The sequence below is a fragment of the Anomaloglossus baeobatrachus genome, chromosome 11 (genome assembly GCF_048569485.1).
Source record: "Anomaloglossus baeobatrachus isolate aAnoBae1 chromosome 11, aAnoBae1.hap1, whole genome shotgun sequence".
NCBI classification, from domain to species: Eukaryota; Metazoa; Chordata; class Amphibia; order Anura; family Aromobatidae; genus Anomaloglossus; species Anomaloglossus baeobatrachus.
Genome location: NC_134363.1, coordinates 77,582,564 through 77,610,337, shown reverse-complemented (window position 1 = coordinate 77,610,337; position 27,774 = coordinate 77,582,564). Strand labels below are relative to the sequence as shown.

Below are 27,774 nucleotides of genomic sequence, written 5' to 3'. Positions count from 1 at the left end.
GCTTGGCAGCCGGCCTAGCCCCGGGGCGGTACATCTTCACATACCCAATATTAGTCAATCCTGGTCCACATTTGTCTCCCATACTGGTACTCATATGTCTCCCATTGTGGTCCAAATTTATCTCCCGTCTTGTCCACATATATCCTCTTCCTGCTGCATATGAAGTGTGGAAAGGCTGGTGCATGGCAATGATGGAATACACCGGCAGCCTGAGCGTCGATATCAGCTGCTGATCTTTAATAGGCTGGCACCAATTTTAACTATTGCATTGTAGGAAAGGTTTCCTGTACTGCAATACACTTCAACTGAATGTGTGTCAAAGGATTGGGGTGCTGCCTCTTGCCGGTTCAAGAAATCGGCTGCTATTTTGACAATTGGCTCCCTCGAACTGGAGAGAACTGACTGAATTCTATCCTTGCAAACATTAACATACAAGGCATTCAATATCAGTATAATGTAGCTTGTAAACCAAATTATGGTGGTGTTGGAAGTTTTACTTTTATTGTCAGATATTAAAAGTTAATTTTATATGAAGAGAACTGTAATGCTGGATCTATATATATTTTTTTCTTTTTGCCTTGCCTGGTGACAAAGTCACCATAAATGGTGAAGTGGCATGGCTCTCTCTTTTCACTTCTACTAGAAGACCTAATAGGATATTTAAAGGGATCTTGTCAGATCCTTTATGCACCCAGAACCAGTAGCGGTTAAGGGTGCATATTTGTAATCCCTGCCTATCTGTCCCAGCCTGTAGTAGCATAGATAAAGAGATCTTTTAAAAAGTATTTCTAAAGATCTTTTATGATATTCTAATGAGCGCAGGGACTAGTCACAAGGTCGTTACTTAGGTTGTCCAGTCGGCTCCCTTAGCATGTAATCATGCCCCTGTGGGCATGCTAACATGCTTATGAATGTACAGCATGAGAAGCATGGTTGCTCTCACCTCTCTGTTGCCATTGTGCCCTAGGGGGGTGCTTACATGCTATGGGTGCCGACTAGCCAAGGGAACTAACGCCCTTGTGACTAGTCCCCGAACTCTTTAACATATCATATGGGATCTTCAGAAATACTTTTTCTAAAGATCTCTTTATCTTTGATAATACAAGCTGGGACTGTTAAGCGGGCTTTACATGCAATGACATCGCTAACGAAATGTCGTTGGGGTCACGGAATTCGTGACGCAAATCCGGCCTCATTAGCGACGTCGTTGCGTGTGAAATGCACGAACGACCATTAACGATCAAAATTACTCACCTAATCGTTGATCGTTGACACGTCGTTCTAATCCCAATTATCGTTGCTGTTGCAGGACGCAGGTTGTTCATCGTTCCTGTGGCAGCACACATTGCTATGTGTGACACTGCAGGAACGAGGAACATCACCATACCTGCGGCCGCCCGCAATGAGGAAGGAAGGAGGTGGGCGGGATGTTCCGGCAGCTCATCTCCGCCCCTCCGCTTCTATTGGGTGGCCGCTTAGTGATGCCGTTGTGACACCGAACGAACCTCCCCCTTAAAGGAGAGATTGTTCGGCGGCCACAGCGACGTCGGTGAAGAGGTAATTGCGTGACACGCTGCCGTACCGATATTGTTCGCTACGGCAGCGATCACCCCGTGACGTGCCACCAACGTGGACGGGTGCTATCGCTCGCGACATCGCAAGCGATGTCGCAACATGTAAAGCCAGCTTTAGGCAAGGATTAGCAGTATACACCCAGAACTGCTCTTGATTCTGATTGCATTCAGGACCTGACAGGTTCCCTTTAATTTTCCAAATACAGCCAAGTAACAGTGATCAGCTATTTTCCTAGCTCCTACAGAACTGAAAGTGCACGACCAATCACCTTTCCATTCAGGTTGGTCACACTATCAGGCAGGATGGAATGTCAGAACACATCCATTCTGGAAATAGGTGCGGGTATCACAGTTATATTCCATGATTGGAATAATACACTCTTCATCAATGAAATTACAGCACCAAGAAGGAAACGTTGCTGAATTAGGAAAATCTCAAGATCAAGAAACTTGTTTAATGATCTGCAAATTAATAAAATAATGGAAACAAAATTTACAAAGCATCTTTATTTATTCAGTATTGACTATGAATGTCAAGAGCAGACATACTATAGCTTCATAGTGTTTAAGGTTGATGATAGACTTAAAGGGGGCTTTACACGCAGCGATATTGCTAGCGATAACGCTGGTGAAAGCACCCGCCCCCGTCGTTTGTGCATTATGGGCAAATCGCTGCCCGTGGCGCACAAAATGGTTAGGAACGGTCACACGCACTTACCTGCGTAACGTTGTCGTTGTTGCTGGCAAACACCTCCTTTCTAAGGGGGCAGTTCGTGCGGCGTCACAGCGGCGTCACTAAGCGGCCGCTTAATAGAAGCAGAGGGGCGGAGATGAGCGGCCGTAATATCCCACCCACCTCCTTCCTTCCTCATTGCCGGCGGCCGCAGGTAAGCTGCAGTTCGTCGTTCCCGAGGTATCACGCGTAGAGATGTGTGCTGCCTCGGGAACGATGAACAACCTCCTTCCTACAACAATCAACGATTTTTTGAACATGAACGACGTGTCAACGATCAACGATAAGGTGAGAATTTTTGATCGTTAACGTCCGTTCATTGGTGTCACACGCAACGACGTCGCTAACGATGCCAAATGTGCGTCACGGAATCCGTGACCCCGGCGATTTATCATTAGTCGTTGTGTGTAACGGGGCCTTAAGTCCATCGAGTTCAAATCATGACCTAACATGTACCAATACTTAATGCTATGGCTGCTGTCAGTGAGGTTACTAATGCCTGTCTGAGGAATGTTCTGCCATACTCAATCTACTTGGACATTTAAATCATTAGGATCCGCTGCTGACAGCTCCCTGTACAATTGCCGACCAATGAAAGTTCACATGTGCTCATTGGGTTTATTGGGAGACAGGTACGGAGACGCTGTAATCCATGGTAGCACCTTTAGGCCATGCAGACTGCTCATAGTAGCACCAGAAACATTGTGGCCTGAAGTTATTATACTGAAAAACATGACACGAATATATCAAGGTATTTTGAACTCTTTGTTTGCATTTTGTCATAATCTGTGGATCATTATCATGTCTTTCCATCCTGTGATTTCCATATTTCCATGACGTTTCCTTCTTAGTGTTGCATTTTCAATGTTGAGGAGTGTAGTTTAGGCATCACTATAGTAAAAATAAAAAAAAATGTAATTCATGTAATGAGTGATTTATGAAAAATATGACTAACAAACAAATATATTTTGGGATTTTCTCGGTATGCGTTTCTTTTCTGAAGTACATGATAAAGTGCACGTGTGGCTAGTAAATAATAAAAAATACATTTGAATTTCAAATCTTTTTCCTGAGATATGAGTGAGAATTTATCCATTTATCTTATATACTTAATGCTAGGCAAGAACAAGAAGAAAAAATTAGGAACGCCTACTTTAGATGATATATATTTAATCAGATTACTGTTTGTGTCTTGAGATTTACATGATAACTTTTTCAGAAAGCCTTAGTAAAAATAAAATGAGTAAGCATACAACGTCAACATATTTGTAGCAATAGTTGTTTTTCCTTTCCAGTCGGACTGCATGCAGCACATTACACCAGTACTAACAAATAAAATATAACTAGATTTTCACATTTGCATAATGAATCTTTCATGAGTTCAGCTACGTTTTACATCAGAATGCATTTGGCAAACCAAGTGAAAAAATATATGTTTTATTCTCACTGCATTACCAACACTAATTCTGGGGTCTTCTCCTTTGAAGGTGGCGGATAATTCCAATCCATTTCTCAACAGGATGTTGAACAGAGAAACCATCACAAGGATATCTTTTAGAAGTAAGAATTCTGAATGTCCCATGGGGTAAAGCAATATCCTTTTAACTTGCAGACGTTGGAGGAGAAATATGATCAAAATGAAATGTGTGATATGTTATCAAGTCTCCAGTGAAAATTTGACCTGATCATACAACTGATTTATAATGTAATTGTGTTGAACAACATCTAGGGAAAGGTCTAGTTGTACAATATGTATAGAAGTGTAGTAATCAGGAATATTAAGTCATTACAATTTGGGGTAATCTTAAAGCTATGGGTGAATTTATATCATATGGATACTAGATATACTGTACATAGTGGATAATATAAGCCCCTTCACCTCCCAGCAATTTTCCGTTTCCGCTCTTTCCTCTCCTTCTTCCAAGAGCCATAACTTTTTTATTTTTCCATCAATATAGCCATGTATATATATATATATATATATATATATATACAGTACAGACCAAAAGTTTGGACATACCTTCTCATGCAAAGAGTCTTCTTTATTTTCATGACTGAAAATTGTAGATTCACAGTGAAAGCATCAAAACTATGAATTAACACATGTAGAATAAAATACTTAACAAAAAAGTGTGAAACAACTGAAAATATATGTCTTATATTCTAGGTTCTTCAAAGTAGCCAACTTTTGCTTTGATTACTGCTTTGCACACTCTTGGCATTCTGTACTGTATTTATATATAGCTTGTTTTTTGCAGGACAAGTTGTACTTTTGAATGACACCATTCATTCCACCCTATATTGTACTGGAAAATGGAAAAGAAATACCAAAAAGAGTGCAATTGCATTATTTTTTTTTCATTTACGATGTTCACTATATGTTAAAACTGACTTGAATTATTTTTCCAGGTCAGTATGAGTTCGTAGACAACAAACATGTATAGTTTTACTTTTCTCTAAGTGGTGAAAAAAATTCCGAAGTTTGTAAAACAAAAGAATTGCACTTTTATCGCTATTTTCCGAGACTGTTCTCATTTTTAGGGATCTGGGGCTCAGTGATGGCTTATTTTTTGTATGTTGTGCTGGTGTTTTTAATTATACCATTTTTGTGTAGATGTGATGTTTTGATCCCGTTATTGCATTTTAATGCAATGTTTTGGTGACCAAATAACCTGTACTTTTGTTGTTTGGAATTTTTTTCTCAGTTTGCTCTTTACAGATAAGATTAATTGATTTTATATTATGATAGATTGGGCATATTTGAACATGGCAATATCAAATATGTGGGTTTTTGGTGTTTTTTATTGTTTTATTCTCAATTGGTCAAAAGGGGGGTGATTTTAATTTTTAGGGTTTTTTATATTTTTTTAATATTTTTAAAACCCTTTTTTACACTTTTTATTTATTTTACTATTTATCCCTATGGGATTTTATGATTGCATATTCCAATTGCTTGTGCTAATCAGAGTGATGCTTCAGCAGCGCTCTGATTAGGAAAAATGCTGTTACATAGTTACATAGTTACATAGTTACTTAGGTTGAAAAAAGACCTAGGTCCATCTAGTTCAACCTTCCTCCACCAGTTGTACATTTAGTCACTAAGTCATTTATAACCAACAATGTTTTGTGTACTGAGGAAATCATCCAGCCCTTTTTTAAAAGCTGTTATAGTATCTGCCATTACTACCTCTTGTGGTAGTGTATTCCACAGTCTGACTGCTCTAACTGTAAAGAACCCTTTCCTATTTAGGTGTCGGAATCGCTTTTCTTCCACTCGCAGTGAGTGCCCCCTGGTCCTTAGTATTGTTTTCGGAAGAAATAAGTTATGTGCCAGTCCTTTATATTGACCACACATGTATTTATACATATAAATGAGATCTCCTCTGAGACGTCTTTTTTCTAAGCTAAACATATCTAACTTTTTCAATCTGCCATCATATGGGAGGCCTTCCATTCCTTGTAATAGTCTAGTTGCCCGCCTTTGAACTGACTCTAACTTCTGAATGTCCTTTTTAAAATGTGGAGCCCAAAACTGGATCCCGTATTCCAGATGTGGCCTTACAAGTGATTTATAGATGGGTAACAATACGTTGGGATCACGGGATCTAATCTCTCTTTTTATACACCCTAGAATCTTGTTTGCTTTAGCAGCTGCTGCCTGACATTGAGTGCTGCTGCTCAGCTTATTTGTAATGAGAATACCCAAGTCCTTCTCCTGTTCTGTAGTCCCGAGTTTACTTCCATTTAATGTATACGCAGCTATAGGATTACTCCGTCCTAGGTGCATTACTTTACATTTATCAACATTAAATCTCATTTGCCAAGTATCTGCCCATTCTGACATCTTATCCAGATCTTTTTGTAATATTGTACTATCCAGGTCAGTTTTTAATATCCTACATAGTTTGGTGTCATCGGCAAAGACTGACACTGTACTATCAATCCCATCCACAAGGTCATTAATATAGAGAGTAAAAAGAATTGGTCCTAGCACAGATCCCTGCGGCACCCCACTGCTGACTATAGCCCATTTAGAGAATGTAGCATTTATGACTACTCTTTGTTTTCTATCTTTTAGCCAATTCCTTACCCAGTTGCATATTGTGTCCCCTAGTCCTTGCTTCTGGAGCTTTAGTATAAGGCTATTATGTGGTACAGTATCAAATGCCTTTGCAAAGTCCAAATAAATCACATCAGCTGCATTACCAATATCCAGGTTTGCACTTACCCCCTCATAGAACCCCAACAGGTTGGTTAGACACGACTTATCTTTCATGAATCCATGCTGTTTGTCAGTTATCATATTATTTTCTGCAATATATTTTTGCATGTCATCCCTTAAAATGCCCTCAAAAACTTTGCATACTACTGATGTCAGGCTTACTGGACGGTAGTTGCCTGGATCTACCCTCTTACCTTTCTTAAATATCGGTACCACATCAGCAATCCTCCAATCCTGAGGCACCAACCCTGTTACAAGTGAGTCTAAAAAGATGAGATACAGCGGTCTGTCGATTACGGAGCTCAATTCCCTCAATATTCGTGGATGAATGCCATCTGGCCCTGGGGATTTGTCAATGTTTAATTTACTCAGACGTAGGCGTACTTCATCTTGTGTTAAATTAATTATATCGGGTGGTGGACTTTGATTTTTCACTTGTTGAATGATCCCTGGTACAGTCAGTTCCTTGGTGAATACAGATGAGAAATGCCTATTTAATATCTCAGTCTTTTGTTTGTCCTCTATAACTAACTTGTTATTATATTTTAAGGGTCCGATACTATCCTTTGTTTTCCTTTTGGCATTAATGTATTTATAAAAGATTTTGGGATTTATTTTAATGTCATTGGCGATTTTTGTTTCAGTAGCTAGTTTTGCTTGTTTGATTTCTTTTTTGCATTACCTATTGATATCTTTATGCTCCTGCAATGCTATTTCTGTATTCTCAGCCTTTAAGATGTTAAACGCCCTTTGTTTTTGTTTTATTATACTTTGTACAGTCTTATTTATCCATAGTGGTTTCTTTTTATTCCTGGACATTTTATTACCAGAGGGTATAAGTTTTTTACAGGACTCTAGCAGTATATCCTTAAACTTACCCCATTTATGTTCGGTATCCCCAGTTACCATGACTCTGTCCCAATCTACACATTTAAGCTCTTCCCTTAATTTGTTGAAATCAGCTTTCCTAAAATTCCAGGTTTTAGCATTCCCCCTTTGAAATGTTCTATTGAATATTATGTCGAAGCTTACCATATTATGATCGCTGGTGCCCAAGTGCTCCCGGACCTGTAGATTTGAAATTGTATCCGGTCTATTTGACAGGACCAGATCTAGCAAATTATCTCCCCTGGTCGGTTCATCTACCATCTGAGAGAGGAAATGGTCCTGAATGGTAGATAAGAACTTACAGCTTTTAGCAGAACCAGAAGATTCTATGTCCCACTGTATGTCTGGATAGTTGAAATCCCCCATAATAAGAACCCGATTATTATTATTAGCTGCCTTTTCAATTTGTTCCAGCATTTCACCCTCTATTTGTTCAGGTATGTTAGGAGGCTTATAGCAAACTCCAATTAGCATTTTTCCATTATTCCCCTCCCCATGTACATTTACCCATACTGACTCTACATTGTTGCTGTTCCCCTCAATGTCATCATACAACACAGGTTTTAGGTTAGATTTGATAAATATACACACCCCACCACCTTTTTGGCCTTTCCTGTCCTTCCTAAATGTACTATAACCCTGTATGTTTGTCACCCAGTCATGACTTTCATCCAGCCAGGTTTCCGTAATGCCCACCACATCATAATCCATGGTTGACATAAGAGTCTCCAATTCATTCATTTTGTTTGCAAGACTTCTTGCATTTGCCAGTAGACATTTAATCCTATTAACACCTTTATTACTCCTAGCCTCCCTATGTTCCTTGTATGTCCCATCCCCCCCTAATCCTTCATTGACCCCTACCGTCTCCCTGTCTCTATCTGCTCTATCTATCCCCTTATTTGCTCCACTACCCTCCCTCCCCCCCGATCCTAGTTTAAAAGCTCCTCCATCCGTCTGACCATTTTCTCCCCCAGCACAGCTGCACCTTCCCCATTGTGGTGCAGCCCGTCCCTACCGTAGAGCCTGTAGCCGACTGAGAAGTCGGCCCAGTTCTCCATGAACCCGAACCCTTCCTTCCTGCACCAATTTCTAAGCCACATATTTATCTCCCTAAGCTCCCGCTGTCTTTCTAGTGACGCTCGTGGCACCGGTAGTATTTCTGAAAACACCACCTTGGAGGTTCTGGACTTCAGCTTCTCTCCTAGTTCCCTGTAATCATTTTTAAGGACCTTCCACCTGCCTCTAACTTTGTCATTAGTACCAATGTGCACCATGACCGCTGGGTTTTCCCCAGCCCCACCCAGCAATCTGTCTATCCGATCCACAATATGCCGAACCCGAGCACCCGGCAGACAACACACTGTTCGGCATGTGTTGAACAGTGTGTTGTTTGTGTCTGTGTGTTCCTGTGAGTGGTGATGCTCCGCAGGCATTCACAGGAAACACATCATGACATTGACAGGATTGCTGGGGCTCATCAATGGCTGCAGAGGCTAGGTTGCTTAAGCAGTGCATCATGAAAAGCTTTAAAATTCTGCTTTACTGGGGGTCTTATTGATTTTGTGGCTGTCACAAACGTGTTGGATGGAGATGGATATTCACTACAGAATGCTGTGTGCTGAACCTAGCTAAGTGCAGGTAAATATCACTTAATTTGCTATTTTAGTTGGGCAACTTTCCATTGTTTCAGAAAAGATTACATTATATTTATGAACCCAGATGTCAATCTAATTGGCCTTAAGTTGCTAATTTAGCTTTTACCATACTACTTAGGCATCTTTCACACGTCAGTGAAAAACACAAATGGCGAAGGTTCGTATGGCCCTCCGTGTGCCGTGATTTTGGCACGGGTGATCTCTGTATGCTATCCGTGATAGCACATGGAGATAAAGGAACCTTTTACTCACCTGTCCTCGGCGCTGCTCTCCGTAATGCTGATGTCTCCGACGCTGCGGTCACACTTGCTTCCAGGTCCATAGTGCAGTGAATATGCAATGATCATAATGAGCGGGCCCTGAAGCAAGTGATAGCAGTGCTGAAGACAGCAACCACTGGAGACAGGTGAGTATACAAATTCATTTTATGTCAAAGATATGTGTTTTCTCTGATACGTGTCACATGGCTTACACCACTGTGTGGTCTGTGTAATATCAGTGCTGCCGGAGAAAAAAAGGGCTTGTCTCTGTGTGGAACACATGGACACGTATATGCGCCACACGGACACATGAGAAATCACTGATGTGTGCGCAGGCCCATTGATTTTAATGGGTCTGCATATGTCCATGTTTCCAGTATGTATAAAAATGGCATCATACATTCCGGAATATCAGACGTGTGAAGGGGGCCCTATGCATCGGAATGACGATACGTTTTACTGCTCCAAGCGCCCAAGGAATTTATCTTTTTGCGAAAACAATCCCTTTAAATCCAGTCCATGATTTTATTTTTTTTTTTGGAACTCAATCATGGTTTTAATCAAATAAACTGATACTGAATATCTACAATAACATCTACAACTAACACGTTTGTGACAACCAAATAAATCAATGATACTTTAGTCATTTGATATAATTTGCCCTTAGTAAAGGCACACTATTTTTGGTCCAACAATTTGTTAGTTTTTAGGTGGTCAACTGTTTGGTTTTTTTTTTCAGAAAAGATAACATTATTTTTACTAATCCAGATATGCAGCTAACTAGTTGTAATTGCTAATTTACTTTCCACTACCTCATCAGGAAACAACTTTCTGTAATTTGATAACATACACATCATATTTACACTGATGTGTGATGTCACATATTGTCTTCTGTTCATGTACCTACCTAGCAATTCTTGTTAGAGGAATTTATTCAAGGGTTGAAAAATTGTCATTGAAAAGATTGACTAAAGTTAATATAATTAAAGTGTATGTAAGAAGATTGACATGTTGCCCCATTTCCCCCTTGAAGACACTAATTGTAATGTGCATTATATCCTGGGTTTTTCTATTCTAAGTATTGTATAATGTAAATTGTGATAAGCATTGAATATCTTTTGCCAGACAGTGTGGCAAGAAACAGCTAAAGTTTGCAACTAGCCCAGAGTGGGAGGGGCTAGTGCAGAGACAGAGGATGGTCTCCTGAAAGAAGACCAGATAAGGCCCAGTATGTGAAAGCGTCAGACCTTAGGTCTGGGTAAGTGAGAGGAGACTGGGGTAAAAGATACATGATCCGGAGTTTAGAAACAGAGAAAGTTGACCATGAGAAAAAGTGATCTGTTGAAGTCGGGTCAGCGGACTGACCAAAAGACAAAGTGACCAAGTCAAGTGGATAGGATACTCAGTAGTGAGGCACTAAGCTAGGGATGTCAAACTCATGGTCTGTGGGCCAAAAATCTGGTCTGCCACATCATTTTATGTGGCCCATAAGGTCAAAACTTAGAAAGATTTTGCTCCTCCTTTGCAATTTTCCTGAAGGCTGCCAAGAGATCAATCTGCACAAGCACAATCCTCGGTTAGGACAGCGTCAGTGCAAAATTTAAATAATGATAAAGAAGATGCAGCTGAGGGGTTTAAAAAGAGCTGAAGCCCCTTCCACCAGATCTGCACCCACAGTCCCGCCCCAATGAGTGAATAGAAAAAAGTGGGCTCAGCACTGATATAAAAATATATATATATAAAAAAAACTTTTTATTGGAATCCAGTTAAATCATAGTCTGGGAACACGTTGTACACAATGAAGAGCAGGAAAAACTTTATGCGTTTCGGATAGGCTAATAATTTAAAACCAAAAAGTGTCCTTAGTCATAAGCTACCTGCAGAGCAGCCAGAAAGAGAATATATCCATGCTGCAGGAGAGGGGTGTTCCCTATCCAGCTGTAACGGAATGCAATCAAGGTTCAAATCCAAAAGCAGGGTTAATAGACATAAAGTTAACAATTCTAATACAGGTCACTAAAAAAACGCATGGAAAAACATGGAAAAAAAAAAAAAGCCAGTATAGGCTCCCTATCTAGCCACCTGTCGGGTTGGGTGGACGATGTCCTCCAGCCTCTTGTCAAGCATACCACCGGTTATGTTAGGGATACAAAATGTTTGTTGCAAAACCTCCAGGACATCAAGTGGACTGATCGTTCCTTCTGGATTATGGGTGATGTGAACTCTCTTTACCCTAGTATTCCACACGATTTGGCTTTACAGGCATTATTTTTTCATTTGAATAAATACACCACTTTTGATGACATGCACAAGGAATTTATTTTGACAGTTACTGGTTTTCTGTTAAGTCATAAATTTTTCCAATTTAATGGCATTTTTATTTGCAGATTTCAGGTTGTCCGATGGGGGCAAGTTTTTCGTGTGCCCTGGCGAACTTGTACATGTCCTATTGGGAGGAGCATCATATCTATATAGATGATAACCCTTACATCAAACATATCCGGTGGTGCGCCCGTTACATAGATGATCAAATCTTTATTTGCGAGAGGCTGGGCGATACTGATCCGTCCGATGTGACAGATGGCTTAAACGCATGCCTGAATAACAACCGATTTAACTTGTCCTTTTCCATTTCTTATTTTGAAAAAACTGCACCCTTTTTGGATGTCTCCCTCACAAGCAATTCTAACACTGGCCAAATTGACACAACACTGTACCGCAAGGCAATAAGCGGCAATACAATCTTGTGCGCTGATAGTTGCCACATTTCCCACACCACACGGAATTTACCCATTGGAGAATACTTGCGGGCTAAAAGGCTTTGCTCCTCAGCAGCCTCTTATTCATCTGAGGCTATGCGTATCACAGGGAGACTAAAAATGAGAGGGTATTCTGATTCCTCTCTGAAGAGAGCACGCAGCATTGCAGACAATAAATCACGATCAGAGTTACTAAGGGATAAGCCTAGATTGCAGAAACAGTCACAACATGTCACATTTTAGACCCCTTTTAGCTCTGATTTTTCAGCCATAAAAAAAGTGGTTCTTAAATTTATCCCCTTAGTTCAGCAGGATAAGGATGTAGATGAAATTCTCTCTCATGGAATCAATGTGGTAGCCAGACGTGCCAGAAATGTGGGCAATGCTGTCTCTCCCAGCCTCTATACTTTAGGTGGAAATAGAGTACAAACCTGGCTCCATACCTCTGGTTCATACCGGTGTGGATCTAAAAAATGTGGACTCTGCAGATATATGAGCCACACTCAACATTTTGAGGATTCCAATGGCAAAGCCATCAAAATAACATCTTTCATAAATTGTGCGTCTACATTTGTTGTATATAAAGCCACCTGCTGTTCCTGTGTTAAGAGCTACATAGGTTGTACCTCTAGATGCCTCAGGGTACGTCTGGCTGAGCACATAAGAGCTGCATCTTCAACTTCATCCCTGTTGTCCAGTGAGTCCAGAAGGAAACGCCCCCTTTCAGGGCTCACGCGACACTTTTTAGATATACATGGAGGTGATTTGTCAACCTTGATAGTGACAGGTATCGAACATGTCCCCAAATCAATTAGAGGGGGGGATCGGTTTGCCACCCTCTTGCAAGTGGAGGCAAAATGGATACTCAGATTGGACTCTAGACACCCAGGGGGTTTAAACTTTTGCTCTGATCTGCGATACATAATTTAGTGAAACAAGTCCCTACCAGCAGGCACGGATTTAAGTGCAACATATTTTTTTTTTTTGTGACACATATGTTTCGCTGCCAAGCCACAAATATTTATATTATATAGGCACTTTTGCAATTAGTCAGTTTGGCTGATAGGCAACAACATAGGCACTATAACTATACGTGTATATTAAACACATGGAATGGTTGCCTGGAATTTATATGGGCATACTTGTATTTTTATGCATATTTCCATGCATTTATATTATTAAACAGCTACGATTGAAACCCTCCCTACACCCCCCCCATTCCCTTCCCCTCCCTCCCTTCACCCCCCCCACCCATTCCCCTTACCTGATTAACATTGCGATACAGATTTCATGATGTCTTTATTTCATCTAAAGTGCATTTTTTTTTTTTCCATGTTTTTCCATGAGTTTTTTTAGGGACCTGCATTAGAATTGTTACCTTTATTAACCCTGCTTTTGGATTTGAACCTTGATTGCATTCCGTTACAGCTGGATAGGGAACACCCCTCTCCTGCAGCATGGATATATTCTCTTTCTGGCCGCTCTGCAGGTAGCTTATGACTAAGGACACTTTTTGGTTTTAACTTATTAGCCTATCTGAAACGCGTAAAGTTTTTCCTGCTCTTCATTGTGTACAACGTGTTCCCAGACTATGTTTTAACCGGATTCCAATAAAAAGGGTTTTTTTATATATATATATTTTTATATCAGTGCTGAGCCCACTTTTTTCTATTCACTCTTTGCCACACATACCGGTATGGACTGACCGGCAGGACTCGTGCACTCTGGAGGAAAGCATGGACTTTGATGGCATTTGAGCTGGATTTTCTCCCCTTTGTTGTTAGTCCTGCCACAATGTATGAAGATATGAATAGAAGAAAACTTCAAGTACAGATTAAAGAAAATATACAAAACTGAATTTTTCAACTCGGGTATAGAGCTGCTTGAACTCCCAAAGAAACGGGATCGGCGGGACCCTGCTAAATTTAAAAAAAACCTGATCCGTACCCATTTAAGTCTATGGGGACCAGAATCCGGAGATTAAAAATGTTGGTGGAAGGGATAGGGGGGTAGGAGCGCGTGCAGTGTACTCATCGAGGCTGTGTAATTTTGGTAAGCTGCTTCCGGGTCAAGCCTTCCTTTTCGGAGCCGACAAATGAATATTCACTGCTTTACCAACTGGAACGTGTAATTGGTTGCAGTTAGATGCGCCCCCACCCTGAGTGGCAGAGTGTCTCTTGATTGCAATTAATCATAGGCGCCAGGACGGCCGGTGGGCAGGGAAAGCAGTGCAACTTTCTGCGAGTCAGTATGGTGTTATAAAAATAAAAAAATAAATAAAACAATTGGGGCAGGGTCCCCCATATTCTGATACCAGCACAGATAAAGCCCAGGGGTGCAGCCCTCAGCTGTCGGGCTTTATCTGTGCTGTGTATCAAAATAAGCCCACACGTGCAAGGGACTCGCATCACATCACCCAACAGCTGCACACTCTCCAGACAGGAGCACGCAGGTACATAGAAACACATGCTGCCAACCCGCTTCTGTCAGAAGAGTGTGCGGCTGTGCCAGGTGATGTGATGCAAGACTCGTGCAAGTCTGGCATGACATCACCCGGCAGCCGCACACTCTCCTTACAGGAGCATGCACATACATATAAACACATGCTGCCAACCCGCTCATGTCAGAAGAGTGTGTGGCTTTTCCAGGTGATGCAATGCCAGACTCATGCGAGTCTGGCGGGGCATCACCCAGCATGGCCTGCCACTCTCTGAACATGAGTGTGCAGGTACATAGAAACACAACTGCCGACCCGCTCCTGTTAGGAAAGTGTGCGGCTGTGCTGGGTGATGTGATGCGAGACTCGCAAGTGTGATTCTGGCCTGAGAGAAACCGCATGCGGCTTTTATTATTTTTAATTATTATTTAAATAAATAATTTAAAAAAAATGACCTGCGGTCCCCCCCAATTTTGATATCCAGCAAAGATAAAGCCAGCTGGGGGCGCAAAGTTGATACTAAACCCTAGGTTGTGATGGCACAGGCGTCTATGAGATACCTGCATCACAACCTGTAAATGAAAGTAAATACGTACAAACACAGAGAAAAAATCCTTTATTTCGAATAAAATACAAAAACACACTCTCTTTCACCACTTAATTAACCCCAAACACCTCTCCAGGTCCGGCGTAATCCACATGAGGTCCCACGCCACTTACAGCTCTGCTACATCTCACAGCAAGCGGCCATAGAATACGTCCGCCGGTTGTGAGTGTAGACAATGACTGAGCCACGATGAACGATGACTGCAGATGTTGTCAAAGGCAGGGGGCATGTTTAACTGCAACCAATCACACATGACAGTATGGCGGGGAAAGCATGGAAAGCTGTGTGTATGCGATGAGCCTATTGCGCAGTACAGAAAGTGAATGCGTGACCCGGAAGCAGTTTTCCACCATGACATGAGTCTCTATGAGTATGAAACTCTCGCTTAATTCTTGTTTTGTTTATTTTCCCTTTAATTTTCCCAGTGCCGAATCTAGATCATACACCCGGAATCCCTGGCCCGGGTCCGGCTCCCGGGCATCTTTGAAACCGCGTGGATCCGGACTTTTACAATCCGGGTCCACTCAGCCCTACTCAGGTATCATTTTAATCAATATGACAACAACAATATGGCCCTGTGTATACTTTTCTTAGTAAAATGCATATGACAGGTTCCCTTTGAAGAGCAGTGTAGAGTTGTGCACCAAAACTCAAAATCCAAGATTGGGCATGCCTCCTGTGTTTGCACCACCTCTTCTACTATTTAAAGCCAGCACATAACACAAGGGAGAAGCCTGCAAAAGGGAGCTTGTGCCATCTTGGAATCTGAGAGGATGCAGCCAGTGCTTAGTAGAGGAGGCAGCACCAACTCAAGAAGCAGATGCCATCTTTGAAATCAAAGAAATGCAGTCAACAGGCACTTAATAAAGAGGGTGTTATAAGCATAGTAACCAGGTTTTATCTTTGAACCTTTAAATAAGTGCCAAGTTAGCTAGTACTTAGCATAGGGTTTAACAAAAGCAAAAAGGAGCAAGTTTTAGCTTTGATTTAGGGCAGTGCACCAATACTTAGCATAGGAAGCAGACTTTCTTGGTCTCTGAGGTCTGGGATAGTGCCATTAGCTATGGAAACAAGAGACAGCGCCTTTAGCCTTACAACACAGGGACAGTCCCATTAGCCCTACAAACCAGGGACAGCGCTTTTAATTCTACTAAGCAGGGAGAGAAGCTCTTGGCTTTACTAAGCAAGGTCAGCACTCTCAGTGCTACTACCCAGGGACAGCTCTCTTAGACACCTACTGTCCAGTGACAGCTCTGTTATAGCCCTACTACCCAGTGATGACTCTGTTAAAACCCTACTACCCAAGGAAAGCTGTTGTATAGGCCTACTACCCAGGGAAAGCTCTTGAATAGCCCTACTACCCTACCCTTAATACCCAGGTACAGCAGTTGTATAGCCAAGCTACACAGCGACAACTTTTTTAAAACACTACTACCTAAGGAAAGTTGTTGTGTAGCCCTTCTACTCTGGGAAAGCTCTTGGATAGCCCTACTACCCAGGGACAGCTGTGGCATACCCCCTACTACCCAGTGACAGCTGTTGTACATCCCTATTACCCAGGGACAGCTCTCTTGTAGTCCTGCTACCCAAGGAGAGTGGTTACAGAGCCCTTCTACCCAGTGACAGGTCTCTTATAGCTCTACTTCCCAGGCACTGCTGTTGTTTAGCCCTAATACCAGAGACAGCTCTCCTACATCCCTGCAACACAGAGACAACTGTTGTATAGCTCTACTACCTAGGGACATCTCTCATATAGCACCTTGCCAGTTTGTGCATTGCAGTCCATGTTTGTGCTATGTTGCATGGAGATCTGCATGAGCCCTTACAATTAAAATTGGCGCTTTGAATGCAACACTAATCCTGATGTGGCTATCGGGGAAAATGAGATAGACATCCCTGTCCTATGCAGTTTACAACTCTTAAAGGTAGCAGGCCAGGACGGAATAGGACATGAGATGGAGTGAGTTTTTCAAGCCGGAGTTCCCTAAGCGTCATAGAGTGAGAAGCTAAAGTCCGGAGAAATTGGCAATACATCTCTTTTACAAGGAGAATAAAATATGGAACAGTGGGAGTGAAGAAAATGACTCTCACGAACTGTACTATGATATTGGTAGTGAAACAAGGACTAGTGAAGAAAGGAACAACTGAGATGGAAGGAGTAGAGAGACTGTTAATGGAAATACTCTCTATTGGTGAAGAAATGTGCGACAAGTTACGTGTCCGCTATCTCATGTATATAGTTGTTATCAAATGGTTGTTAAGTAAAGAAACATTTTTTCAGAACTTGACAACCTTTAGACCACCCCTTTAAGTTCAAATAAAGAAAGATGATGAGTTTGGTTTTGTCCACACTGAGCATTCGGAATATGAGATGAAAAGGAAGATATAGCTAATAGACACTTTGTAATTCTGGACAACAGAGAGGTGATGATGACTAAGCCAGACAGGTAGATTTGTGTGTCATCAGTGCTTAGATGGTTATGAAAGTCACAGGACTTTATGAGTTGACCCACACCATAGGTATACGTAGATGAAATAGAGTAGAGGCCTCAAAAAGAGATTTGAGGCATGCCAACAGAGACAGGGAGGGATGAGGAGGTAGTATGGGAACGGGAGATACTAAATGTGCGGTTAGAATCGTATGAGGGGATCCAGGAGGTCACAAGACCTTAAGTGGTTGAGTGAAGTACAATTAGTTTTTTGTTTTTTTTTGTTTTGTTTTTGTTTGTATTTTTTCCACAACAAATTGCCTTTGAGGACACAACTTTACTAAAAAGGGGAAAACTACTTTAATTTTTTTTATTCCATTTTAGTACTTCTATATCAATTGTAATGCAACATATTTGATAGACAGAAGTTAAGAACTTCTCGCTGTGACTTAAGGAAACATTTATGTCAGTAAGTCAAAGTATGTCAAGGAGCAAGAGTGTTAAAATCATAGTTGAAAGTGCATTGAATGTCACTAAGTCTCCAACTTGACAATATTAGAAGTTGAATTGTTATGGTTTCAAGATACCTTCCTATGAAGTGCAAGGTGAAGACCAGATATTCTCAGAGGAAAGCAATATAAGCTGAAGTATTGAAATGTACAATTTATTTTAATGCCTTAAACTATTGATCCTATTATTTGACCTCTTACTTACCTATAGAAGAATTTTAATGGGAATCTGCCAGTAGGAACAACCATCATAAGCTTTCTATATGGGCATTTAGGTCATAGAAAGCTGAATAAACTGATACCTTGATATCTATGATGTCTTATTTCAGAGAAATCCAAAAATGTTCTTATATGTAAATGAGCTGTTCCAGCCGATGGGCCAGAAACTAATCTGCATGAGAACCTATGTCCAGAGCTTATTTTAAATAAAAAGGGGCATTACCAATGTGAAACCTGTAACTAATACAGAGCAGTCGAACTTTGTATCAAAGAAGACATGTTACCAGCTGCAGGTCTCACAGCTCTGCTGTATTGCAGCAATATTGCAACACTGTCTGCCTATGAGTTGGAGGCTGAAGCACTGATAGGGCACAACACCTGCAGATGTTTCAGGTATAATCACACACAGCTTTGCAGTGATATCAAGAGAAGAGATGAGAGACCCTTTCAAAGTTTGGTTTGCCGATCTCTACCGAGCTTCCCGCTGTTTGCCGAACAGTTCCACAAACTCATCGAGCCCATTAAATTCAATGGGAGGCCAAACTTATGTGTTGTAAAATAGTATAGGGGGGCTGTAAAAGAATGAAAATAAAGCAGGACATACTTACTGAGTCTCCGACGTGGCTGTAACTGCTCCCACAGCTGTAATCTAAGAAAAAGACTGATGGCACATCCTATCTTCCTAATATGAACAGGTGCAAACTGAATATGAAACATAGTAGCAAAAAGCAGACCGTTGCACTCTGTAGTGCTAAAATATTTGTAACAATGAATATGGGAATAAAAACATGCATTACTGCTATGAGAAAACATGTAAAAATTTAGATACTTAGAACACATTTTTTCATAGCAGTAATGCATGTCTATATTCCCATATATAGACAGTGTGCAACTGTCTCCTTTTTGTTACTAAGCTCCCGCAGCCATAACTGTTCCCGTGGCTGTACTTCCAGGGCAAGTGATTATCCCTCATATCTATTCACTGCTTTCCCCACCCACTGGCATCTTAGATTGGCTGCAGTCAGACCCTGCCCTCAGACTGCATCTGTGATTGGTTGGAATCATAGACCCTATCTGCGCATATATATCACGGTATAAACCAAATAAAGAAATAAAATTAGCATAGCATCTCTTGATACCAGCACAAATAAAGTCCATGGCTACAAGCTGCATCACCAAGCCGTGCGCTTAACTTGGCTGTGTATCAAAATAAAAGGAACTGCGGCTGTGTATCAAAATAAAAGGAACTGCATGGGGCCTTTTTTTTAAAAAAAAAAATTAAATAAGTAATTTAAAAATACAGAATGTGGTCCCCCCTCAAATTTTGATACCCAGCCAAGATAAAGCCTGACAGCTGAGGTTTGGTATTCTCAGGCGGGAGAAACCCATGGTTATTGAGCCCCCCAGCATAAAAATAGCAGCCTGCAGTCACCCAGGATTGTCCCATCCATTAGATGTGACAATCCCAGCACTTTACCTGGCTCTTCCCAATTGCACTGGTGCGGTGGCAATCGGGGTAATAAGGGGTTATTCACAGCTCATAGCTGCCACTTAGCCCCAGATAAGTAATGGGGAGAGTCTATGAAACCCCCTCATTACAAATTTGTAAGGAAAAGTAAATAAACTTAAATACTGAAAAAATCCTTTATTTGAAATAAAATACAAAAAACACCCTTTTTCACCACTTTATGAACCCCTGAAAATACCTAGGTCTGACACAATCTACATAAGGTCCCACAACAATTCCAGCTCTGCTACATCTGACCTGACAGCAAGTGACCATAAAACATGACCTCCCACTGTGTACTTCAGTCAGAGACTGAGCCCCAGCGATCAGCGGTGACATCACTCAGGTTAGTTGTGGCCACAGCTGGGTCTGCAGGTAACCTGACCTCCAGGGACCTGAATGAACCTCAATGTGGGGTGGCTGTAGTCTGCTATTTTTAGGCTGGGGAGGGTCGAATAACCAAGGACCTGCCCAGCCTGAGAGTACCAGTGCCCAGCTCTCTACTTTACCTGAGCAGGTTATCACAAATAGAAGAATAATTAGGTATGGCACTCATACAAAGTGAACAAATGAAACATGATTAAGATTATTGCTGTTCATTTTATTGTGTATAAAGATGTATGCTTTAATCCAACATTTTGGCTCAAAAATGAACCTGTGTCAAAGACATAGAATCTACCTGAGCTGGGAAAATTCATGTGAACAAATATGTATTTGGGAAGTGGGGTTCTAATGCACTTCTTTATTAAAGTTAAATGAAGCATTAAAATGCAGTAACCCTCCAATGTGGGGGAGTGCACCCATATATGGTGTACATTTCCATGACAAAAGTGAAGGAGAGTCTGGTGTTGATAAATATGGTTGGAGTTGTAAGAACTGACTGGCAGTATCTAGTAGTTACTCAAGTGATAGGCACATGATGGTATAATGTAAAGACAGATGGGACTCCCTGGTGGTCGAGTCTTTATGGTCCAGTAGTGTTATCCTGTGGTATCGTTCAAGTTTTATGTCAACATGTTGTGTAATAAGTATAAAGATGAGTCATCTGTAGAAAATATCATATGTCAGGAGTTGACTGTTTTGGAAAAAAGGTATTGCCTTTATGCAAGGGGAGGAGGTAGTGCAGGGTGCCTCAATGCGTGCCTGCAGTAATAATTCCCTCTCCAGCTTATTATTCTTCTATTTGGATCCTCCTTTTGCTTCAGAGCACCTTCTCATATAGTTGAACCAGGTCTATCACTTACAATTATCACAAATAGGCTTGGGACAACATCATTTTTTTTCACTGCTAATCACAGTAATACCAAAATCAATTTATTGCCTTAAGTCTCTTGGGCATGGATTTCACTAGAGCTACACAGGAGCCACTTGGAATACTCTTTCACCCCTCTGTGACGCCCTGGACTAGTCAGGTCATCCCAGGTAGTCCCATGCACACACACCCCTCCCCTAAAAAGGTGACAGCAGCCAAACTACAAACCTTTGTAACCACCCTCCGGGTTTGATGTTCAGACCAGGGGGGTGGAGCCAGGCAGTTGGCTCCACCCACCGAGGAGTTCACAGGCCCGGACGCCGGAAAACAGTTAGTTAGAGTTTAGTCTTGACAGTGGAGAGAAGTGGAGTCAAGTTCAAGGGCAGACCTGTGCTCAGGCCTGTCAAAGTCTACACCAGGTGTCTGGGTTGGAACCCAGTCACCTCTGGCAAAGAGGCAGGCGGTGGTGGCTGCCTGCAGGAGCTGGGATTACAGCCGGTGGAACCGTAGGGCCCGGGGATGGGCAGTGGCCATAGTCGCCGATACCGAACCGGGGAACCGATTGGAAACCGGAGCACCAGGAGGGGTACTCAGACTCAGTACGAGGCCCAAAAACAACTAGGCTAAGTCAAATCAACTGATTGAGGACTGGACTTTAGAACCTTTCCCACACAAGACCCGACTGAAGACAACAGCTCAACAATTAGGGTAAAGCCACCACCAAGGCATAGAGACCCAAGGGGCCAGCGTCTGCGGGCAAACAGGGCTCTCCCGACACACAGCAAGCCGGGGAGTGGACTACCGTTGCTTAGGCATAAGAGTCATAACTTTCACACAAGAGAGGTGCAGGAGAAAGGCGGAAACCACCAACCTGTTAAGGCGAAAACTGAAACCGGCTGCGGGCACCGTTCACCATCTTGTTTGGTTTACCAGAAACTTCAGCGTGTTTTCTCATAGTGAGTACAACAATGCCTTCGGGCCGCACACCGCGCTGCACCGCGCCGACACCCCAGCACTCATTCGTCCCCTCGCCTCAGCACCTCCCTCGGGCCCCCAGGACCATCATCCCCCTACCCATGGTGGGGGTTAACACCAAGCTGCGCAACACCGTCCTCGGGAGCCTAGTCAACGGCAGCGGTGGTGTCCATCCATTCACCACAACCCGTGGGTGGCGTCACAAGCTTAAAATACCCTACAAACCACCGTGGCTCCGGCCGTGGACCTCCCCACCGAAGTCCCTACGTGTAGTGCCAAACCCCCTTTCAGAGCGACGTGACCCCTGGGTCCGTGGAGAGCTCGAGCCACCCACCGACGAGCACGGATCCGAGCGGCTCGGCAGCCGGCCGAGCCCCGGAGCGGTACACATCGACTCTTCTGGTGTCACGAACAGGATTGAACCCATCCACTTACCTGTAGAAGTGCGCCTTGAAGTTATCGTCAGCGGAGTCCCCGTTGAAAAATTGCAGAATCCGCCATTTTGTCACCTTCCTGTGGCGCGCAGTTTCCCGCCCGAGCCGTCTTCTCCAAGCAGAAAGGGCGCGAAAGTGAAGCCCCGCCCCCTGAGAGCAGAGCGGTGCTGAAGGCAAGCAGAGTGCCCCGAAAAGACCAAGGGGGGCAGGTGAAGATTTTGCCTCATGTGACCGAAGGGATAAAGGGCAGGGACTCCAGGACTCTGCCACCCGTCTGGTTCCTGGAAGTACAAGCCGCAACATGTCCGCCCCATTAGAGAAGCCCAATTCCTGGAGCCCGCGCCCAAAACAGCAGTGTGGGTGGAAGCCCGGACAACCCTGATGTGTTGCCGCCTACAGGTGCAAGTGAGTTACCTTATGGAGCAATGGGCGGCTGAGATGGGTGAGATAGCTTCGGCTGTGCGGGCACGTGAGATGGGGATGAATTTGGAGGAGCGGGTGAGCGACCCATGCCCTGTGTCCTTGAGGGACCGGCCGCTGTGGCTGAGGGACCCGGTCTGCCCCTGCTTTCCCTGTCGCCTCCTCCACGGCCCATATCAGTTACGGCTGCTTCCCCGCTCAGTCTGTCACCCCCGACACCGGCGGCGGAACCCGTTCCAACTGCCCGCGAGGACCCACCTGCAGAAGCGGCTCGCGGATGGCCGTACGCTTGGCCAGCACCGACCCCGCTTCCTTGGAAAGTGCCCGCCCCGGACGTAGCCCCGCCAGTCCCGGAGGGAGCGACGCCAAGAGAGACCCCGGCCCCGGCAGTCCGCCCGGCCAAGAGGGAGGTGATCGCTAACCGGAGACTTGCCCAGCAGGTAAAGCTGGCCGCTTCCTGACCCCAGGACTCGGCGGAGGCAGCGCAGGGTTGTTGCTGCAAGGCCGCACTCCAGGCTGCGACACAGCGGGGTTCCCCAGATGAGGTACAGGTCGTGGCCGGCACGGGGGAGCTCCGGCTGGGCCCAACCCGCGCGCAAGGAGGGCAACTGGACGCCCCATACTGGGAGCGGGCAGCAGCACCAGCTGGGCTTGGAGATCGCAGCCCAGGAAATGAAGAAGGCGGAGATCCTGGCCCGCACCATCAAGGAAAAGGAGAACCTCCGGAGTGCCACCTATCAGGTGCGAGGCCCGCGGTACGAAGGCCAGGTCAGGCGCTTTGACCCTGACAAAGGGTGGGGATTCATATTTGAGCCCGGCCTGGAAGCGGAAGTCTACCCCCACCTGTCCTCACCCGGACCGTGACCTGATCCCCGGAGAGCTGGTCAGCTACACCTGCCATTGCGGGGAGAGGGGCTGGTTTGCCCTTGACGTTCAGAAGAGGGCACACCAAGAAGGCCTGAGGCGCTCCCGGTCGCCTACCCTACAAACCACCGTGGCTCCGGCCGTGGACCTCCCCACCGAAGTCCCTACGTGTAGCGCCAAACCCCCTTTCAGAGCGACGTGAGCCCCCGGGTCCCTGGAGAGCTCGAGCCACCCACCGACGAGCACGGATCCGAGCAGCTCGGCAGCCGGCCGAGCCCCGGGGCGGTACACCTGCATGACGACATCACAGAATAGGTAGATGTTAGAGGCCCTGCGCTCCTCCTCCTTCCATTTGATGATAACCCACAGATGCTCAATAGGATTTATGACAGGTGACATGCTTGGCCTGTCCAGAACCTTTGCCCTTAGTTTCTTTAGCAAGGCAGTGGTTGTCTTGAAGGCATGTTTGGGGTTATTAATGAGTTAGAATACTGCCCCGCTGCCCAGTTTCCGAATGGAGGGGTCAAGCTCTGCTTCAGTATGTCACAATATATCTGGGCACACGGTTCCTTAAATGAACTGTAGCTCCTCACAGCAGCACTCATGCAGTCCCAAACCATGACACTCCTACCACTATGATTAACTTTAGACAAGAAACACTTGTCTTTGCACTCCTCACCTGGATGCTGCTACACAGGTTTGATACCATCTGAATTAAATGAGCTTATCTTGGTCTTATCAGACCAAGGGTGGGATTCAGCTAGTTCTCTCCAGTTAAGGAGAACCAGTTCTTAAAATTAGTTGTAATGTACTGCAGTACAGAAAGCCATCGGGTGATGTAAGTGCGCATGTGCCACCCCAGGGCTATGGGGTACTCGGTCCCGGGCCATATATTTACGGGGATCTCGCCGGGTGGCCATAGCCCGATTCCGTGACCCTGGGGTCGCTTCAAAAAGGGGGTTATTTACAGAGGTGATGCAATAAAAGTTTGTCGTGACGCCATTTGCAGGTTGCAACTATTTAAAAGGAGCCAGCGCCGCACATTTCTCACTACTGGGGCTGGTGTTGGTGGCAGCCTGGATGTTGGGCCCTCCGCAAGTAGGGCCAAGCCCCAGGGGATATCTGATGTTGTTGGGCGCAAAAAGAAGGTAGGCCACATAAGGGATTGCAGTGTAACTTGTTGCTTTACTCACAGCGTTGTTATGGCTGGGCTGGTCCTCACCGCTGGTCCGCTTAGTCCCAGTGCCAGTTCGGTAACCTGCTGGCTTCTTTCCGCTGCACCTGTCTCTGGTTGGTGGGTCACCGTGGCCTGAAGCGTCTGGGGGTCCCCTCCTGGCTCTCATTCAGTCTTAGTCCATATAACAGGTAGCTTGAACCCTGTGGGTATGGTTTCTCTGGTCCTCTTCCCCGGTTCTCCCATTGCTACTGTATCCCAAACTTTGTGGTAAGTGAGGTCCTGGATGGTCCCCTCACTGTGCAGATTTTATCAGGTCTGCCTGGAGCGTTTGCCTGACCTAGGATTCTGTACCCCATATGTGCTATGGTTCCGGGAGTACTCTACTGTACTCCACCGGCAACCACATGCCTGGGTCCTCAGGTCACCATTACACTCTCCTGTCAGTGCGGTTACGTCCGTCTCCTCTCACTTCCATGTACAGACTCCTACTCACTACTACTAATTGTCTGACCCCTCCTCCCCTGGTTGTCATCTAGTGGATTGGATCGGCTCCACCCCTAGGTGGCTATCCATTGGGTCCTACCCTAGTTTATCACCAGTCTTTGGGAAGGGAAAAACAGGGATTAAAATGTGTTTTGCTGTTACCGCCACTGGTCTTCTGGGTCCCTCGGGGTAAGCCATGCATCTTTGACAGGATGCAGTACCTTGTAGCTCCTGATGGCTTCAGGGGCGCTACACACACATTGCCAGTGCATGACAGTGACATCATATAATGACGTGCCCATTAATGTCAGCTTCCGGCTGCATGCCTGGTCCAATGGGCCAAGAATATATGAGGAACCCACAGGCGAGCAAAAAGGTGAGAACAATTATTTTTTTTTCTGCTTGTGTTTGTGACAGAGGGGACCAGGATGGGAGACATGGGTGACACAGGGGACCAGGATAAGTGACATAAGGCCCATGACATGGGACATAAAGGTCAGGATGGGGAACATATGGCCAGGATGAGGAACATATGGCCAGAATGAGGGACATACGGGTCCATGATGGGTGACATTCAGCCAGGATGAAGGACATGAGGCCCATAACAAGGGACATAAGAGCAAGGATGGGGGATATATGGCCAGGATGTGGGAAATGTGGCCAGGATGGGGACATATGGGCCCAGGATGGGGGACATAAGGGTCCAAGATAGGTGACATGAGGGTCTAGGATGAGAGACATAAGGTTCCAGAATGAGGGACATAAAGGCCAGAATGAGGATCATTCTCTATGTTCCCCTTCCTGGGCCTTTATATCACCCACCTTGACCGTTATCGCCTCCATCCTGGGCCCATGTATCCCTCACATCCTGGGCACTTATGTTCTTCATCCTGGGCCCTGATGATACCCCCCCTGGGCCCTCATGTCACCCATTCTAGGCCCTTATGTCACCCATTTTAGGCCCTCATGTCACCCATCTTTGGCCCTTGTGTCACCCGTCCTTGGCCCATCTGTCACACACAGGCCTAGGATGATGAACATAAGGACCTTTGATGAGCGACATACAGACCCATGTTGAGGGACATTAAGGCCTAGGATAGGCTACATACGAGTCCAGGATGAGGTACATTATTACAGGAAGGGGCATGGATGGAGTAATTTACTACATGATAGGCGACATTACTACAGGAAAGAGGCCAGGATGAGTGACATTACTGTATTTGGGGCCAGAATGAGGAACATAGATTAGATTTGTTTTTGGTGGCAAGTGGGAGACATAATTACTGTAGGGGCCAATTAGGGGACATTATTATTGCTGTAATAAATTGTATTTTACTTTTGTGGATATTGTTTTCCATGGGGGAAACAAAGGGAGTTGCTGTTGCTGTGCAGGGTGCCACTATGTCTCTGTTTCTTTATCTGGCCCAGTGTAGTGTGATGTCGGAGCAAAAGTGGGGAATTTGTTGTACAAATGATCAGCTATATATGGATTTGTGTTATCTCTGCAGAGACGAGTCCTGGCAGGAAAAAGTTATAGCCGTGTGCACCAAATGAAGAAGAAAAGCGAACATGAATGACTTCTACTAGAGACGTCACTGGTAAGTCAGTGTATTACCTGTACAGTTATACTATACACTTAGAGGGGTGGTTCACCCATATTTTTTATTTTCTGGATCGATATTATGTTGAGTAACAATGTTTCTCTCAAATACCTTATGCGGCAATAGTGCCTGATAGGTGCTATTGCAGACCGCTGTTCCCCGCTCCATGATCCCTGGGCTTCGTGACCTCGGGGATCCGGCGACGTTATGTCAAGTTCCTGTTACACCGCGGCCAGCCACAGTGTCCGTGAGTGATGGGCTGTGGGCAGTATTTCACCTCTCATCACAGCCCATCAGCTCCCTCCTCCCTCACTTCAGAACACGCAAGCAGGAGACATACTGGGCTGTGACGAGCAGTGAAACATCGCCGACGGCACAGTGACTCAGGAAGACTGGGGCCGGCCGCAGTGATGTGACGTGATCCGGAACTTGACGTGACATCACCGAATCCCCAAGGTCACGGAGGCCGGGGGTCACGGAGCGGGGAACAGCGGTCTGCAATAGCGCCTCTCACAGGCACGATTGCCAGCATAAGGTATTTGAGAGAAACATTGTTTCTCAATATAATGTAGACTATAAAAACTATGGGTGAACCACCCTTTTAATACAGAGCTCTTGTGTATAATGTCATTGGTGATCACTGTATTACAATGTACAATGACGCTATATACGGGGTTCCTGTGTATAATATCTGTCATGCCAGTGATGGTAGGTAGCAGCAACAGTGTGCACCTGAGCTGTCCCTCAAGCTAGGGATCCCTAGGCT

The 27,774-nt window shown here is 44.4% G+C and overlaps 1 protein-coding gene across 1 annotated transcript in view; it reads left to right on the top strand.

Moving 5' to 3' along the window:
• Nucleotides 1-27,774, top strand: part of LOC142257156 (carbonic anhydrase-related protein 10-like) — a 1,219,065-nt gene that overhangs the window by 984,404 nt on the left and 206,887 nt on the right. Inside the window, exon 6 of the mRNA XM_075329273.1 lies at nucleotides 3,795-3,867. Within this exon, the coding sequence (XP_075185388.1) occupies nucleotides 3,795-3,867 (73 nt within the window). The remainder of the gene's footprint in view (nucleotides 1-3,794; nucleotides 3,868-27,774) is intronic.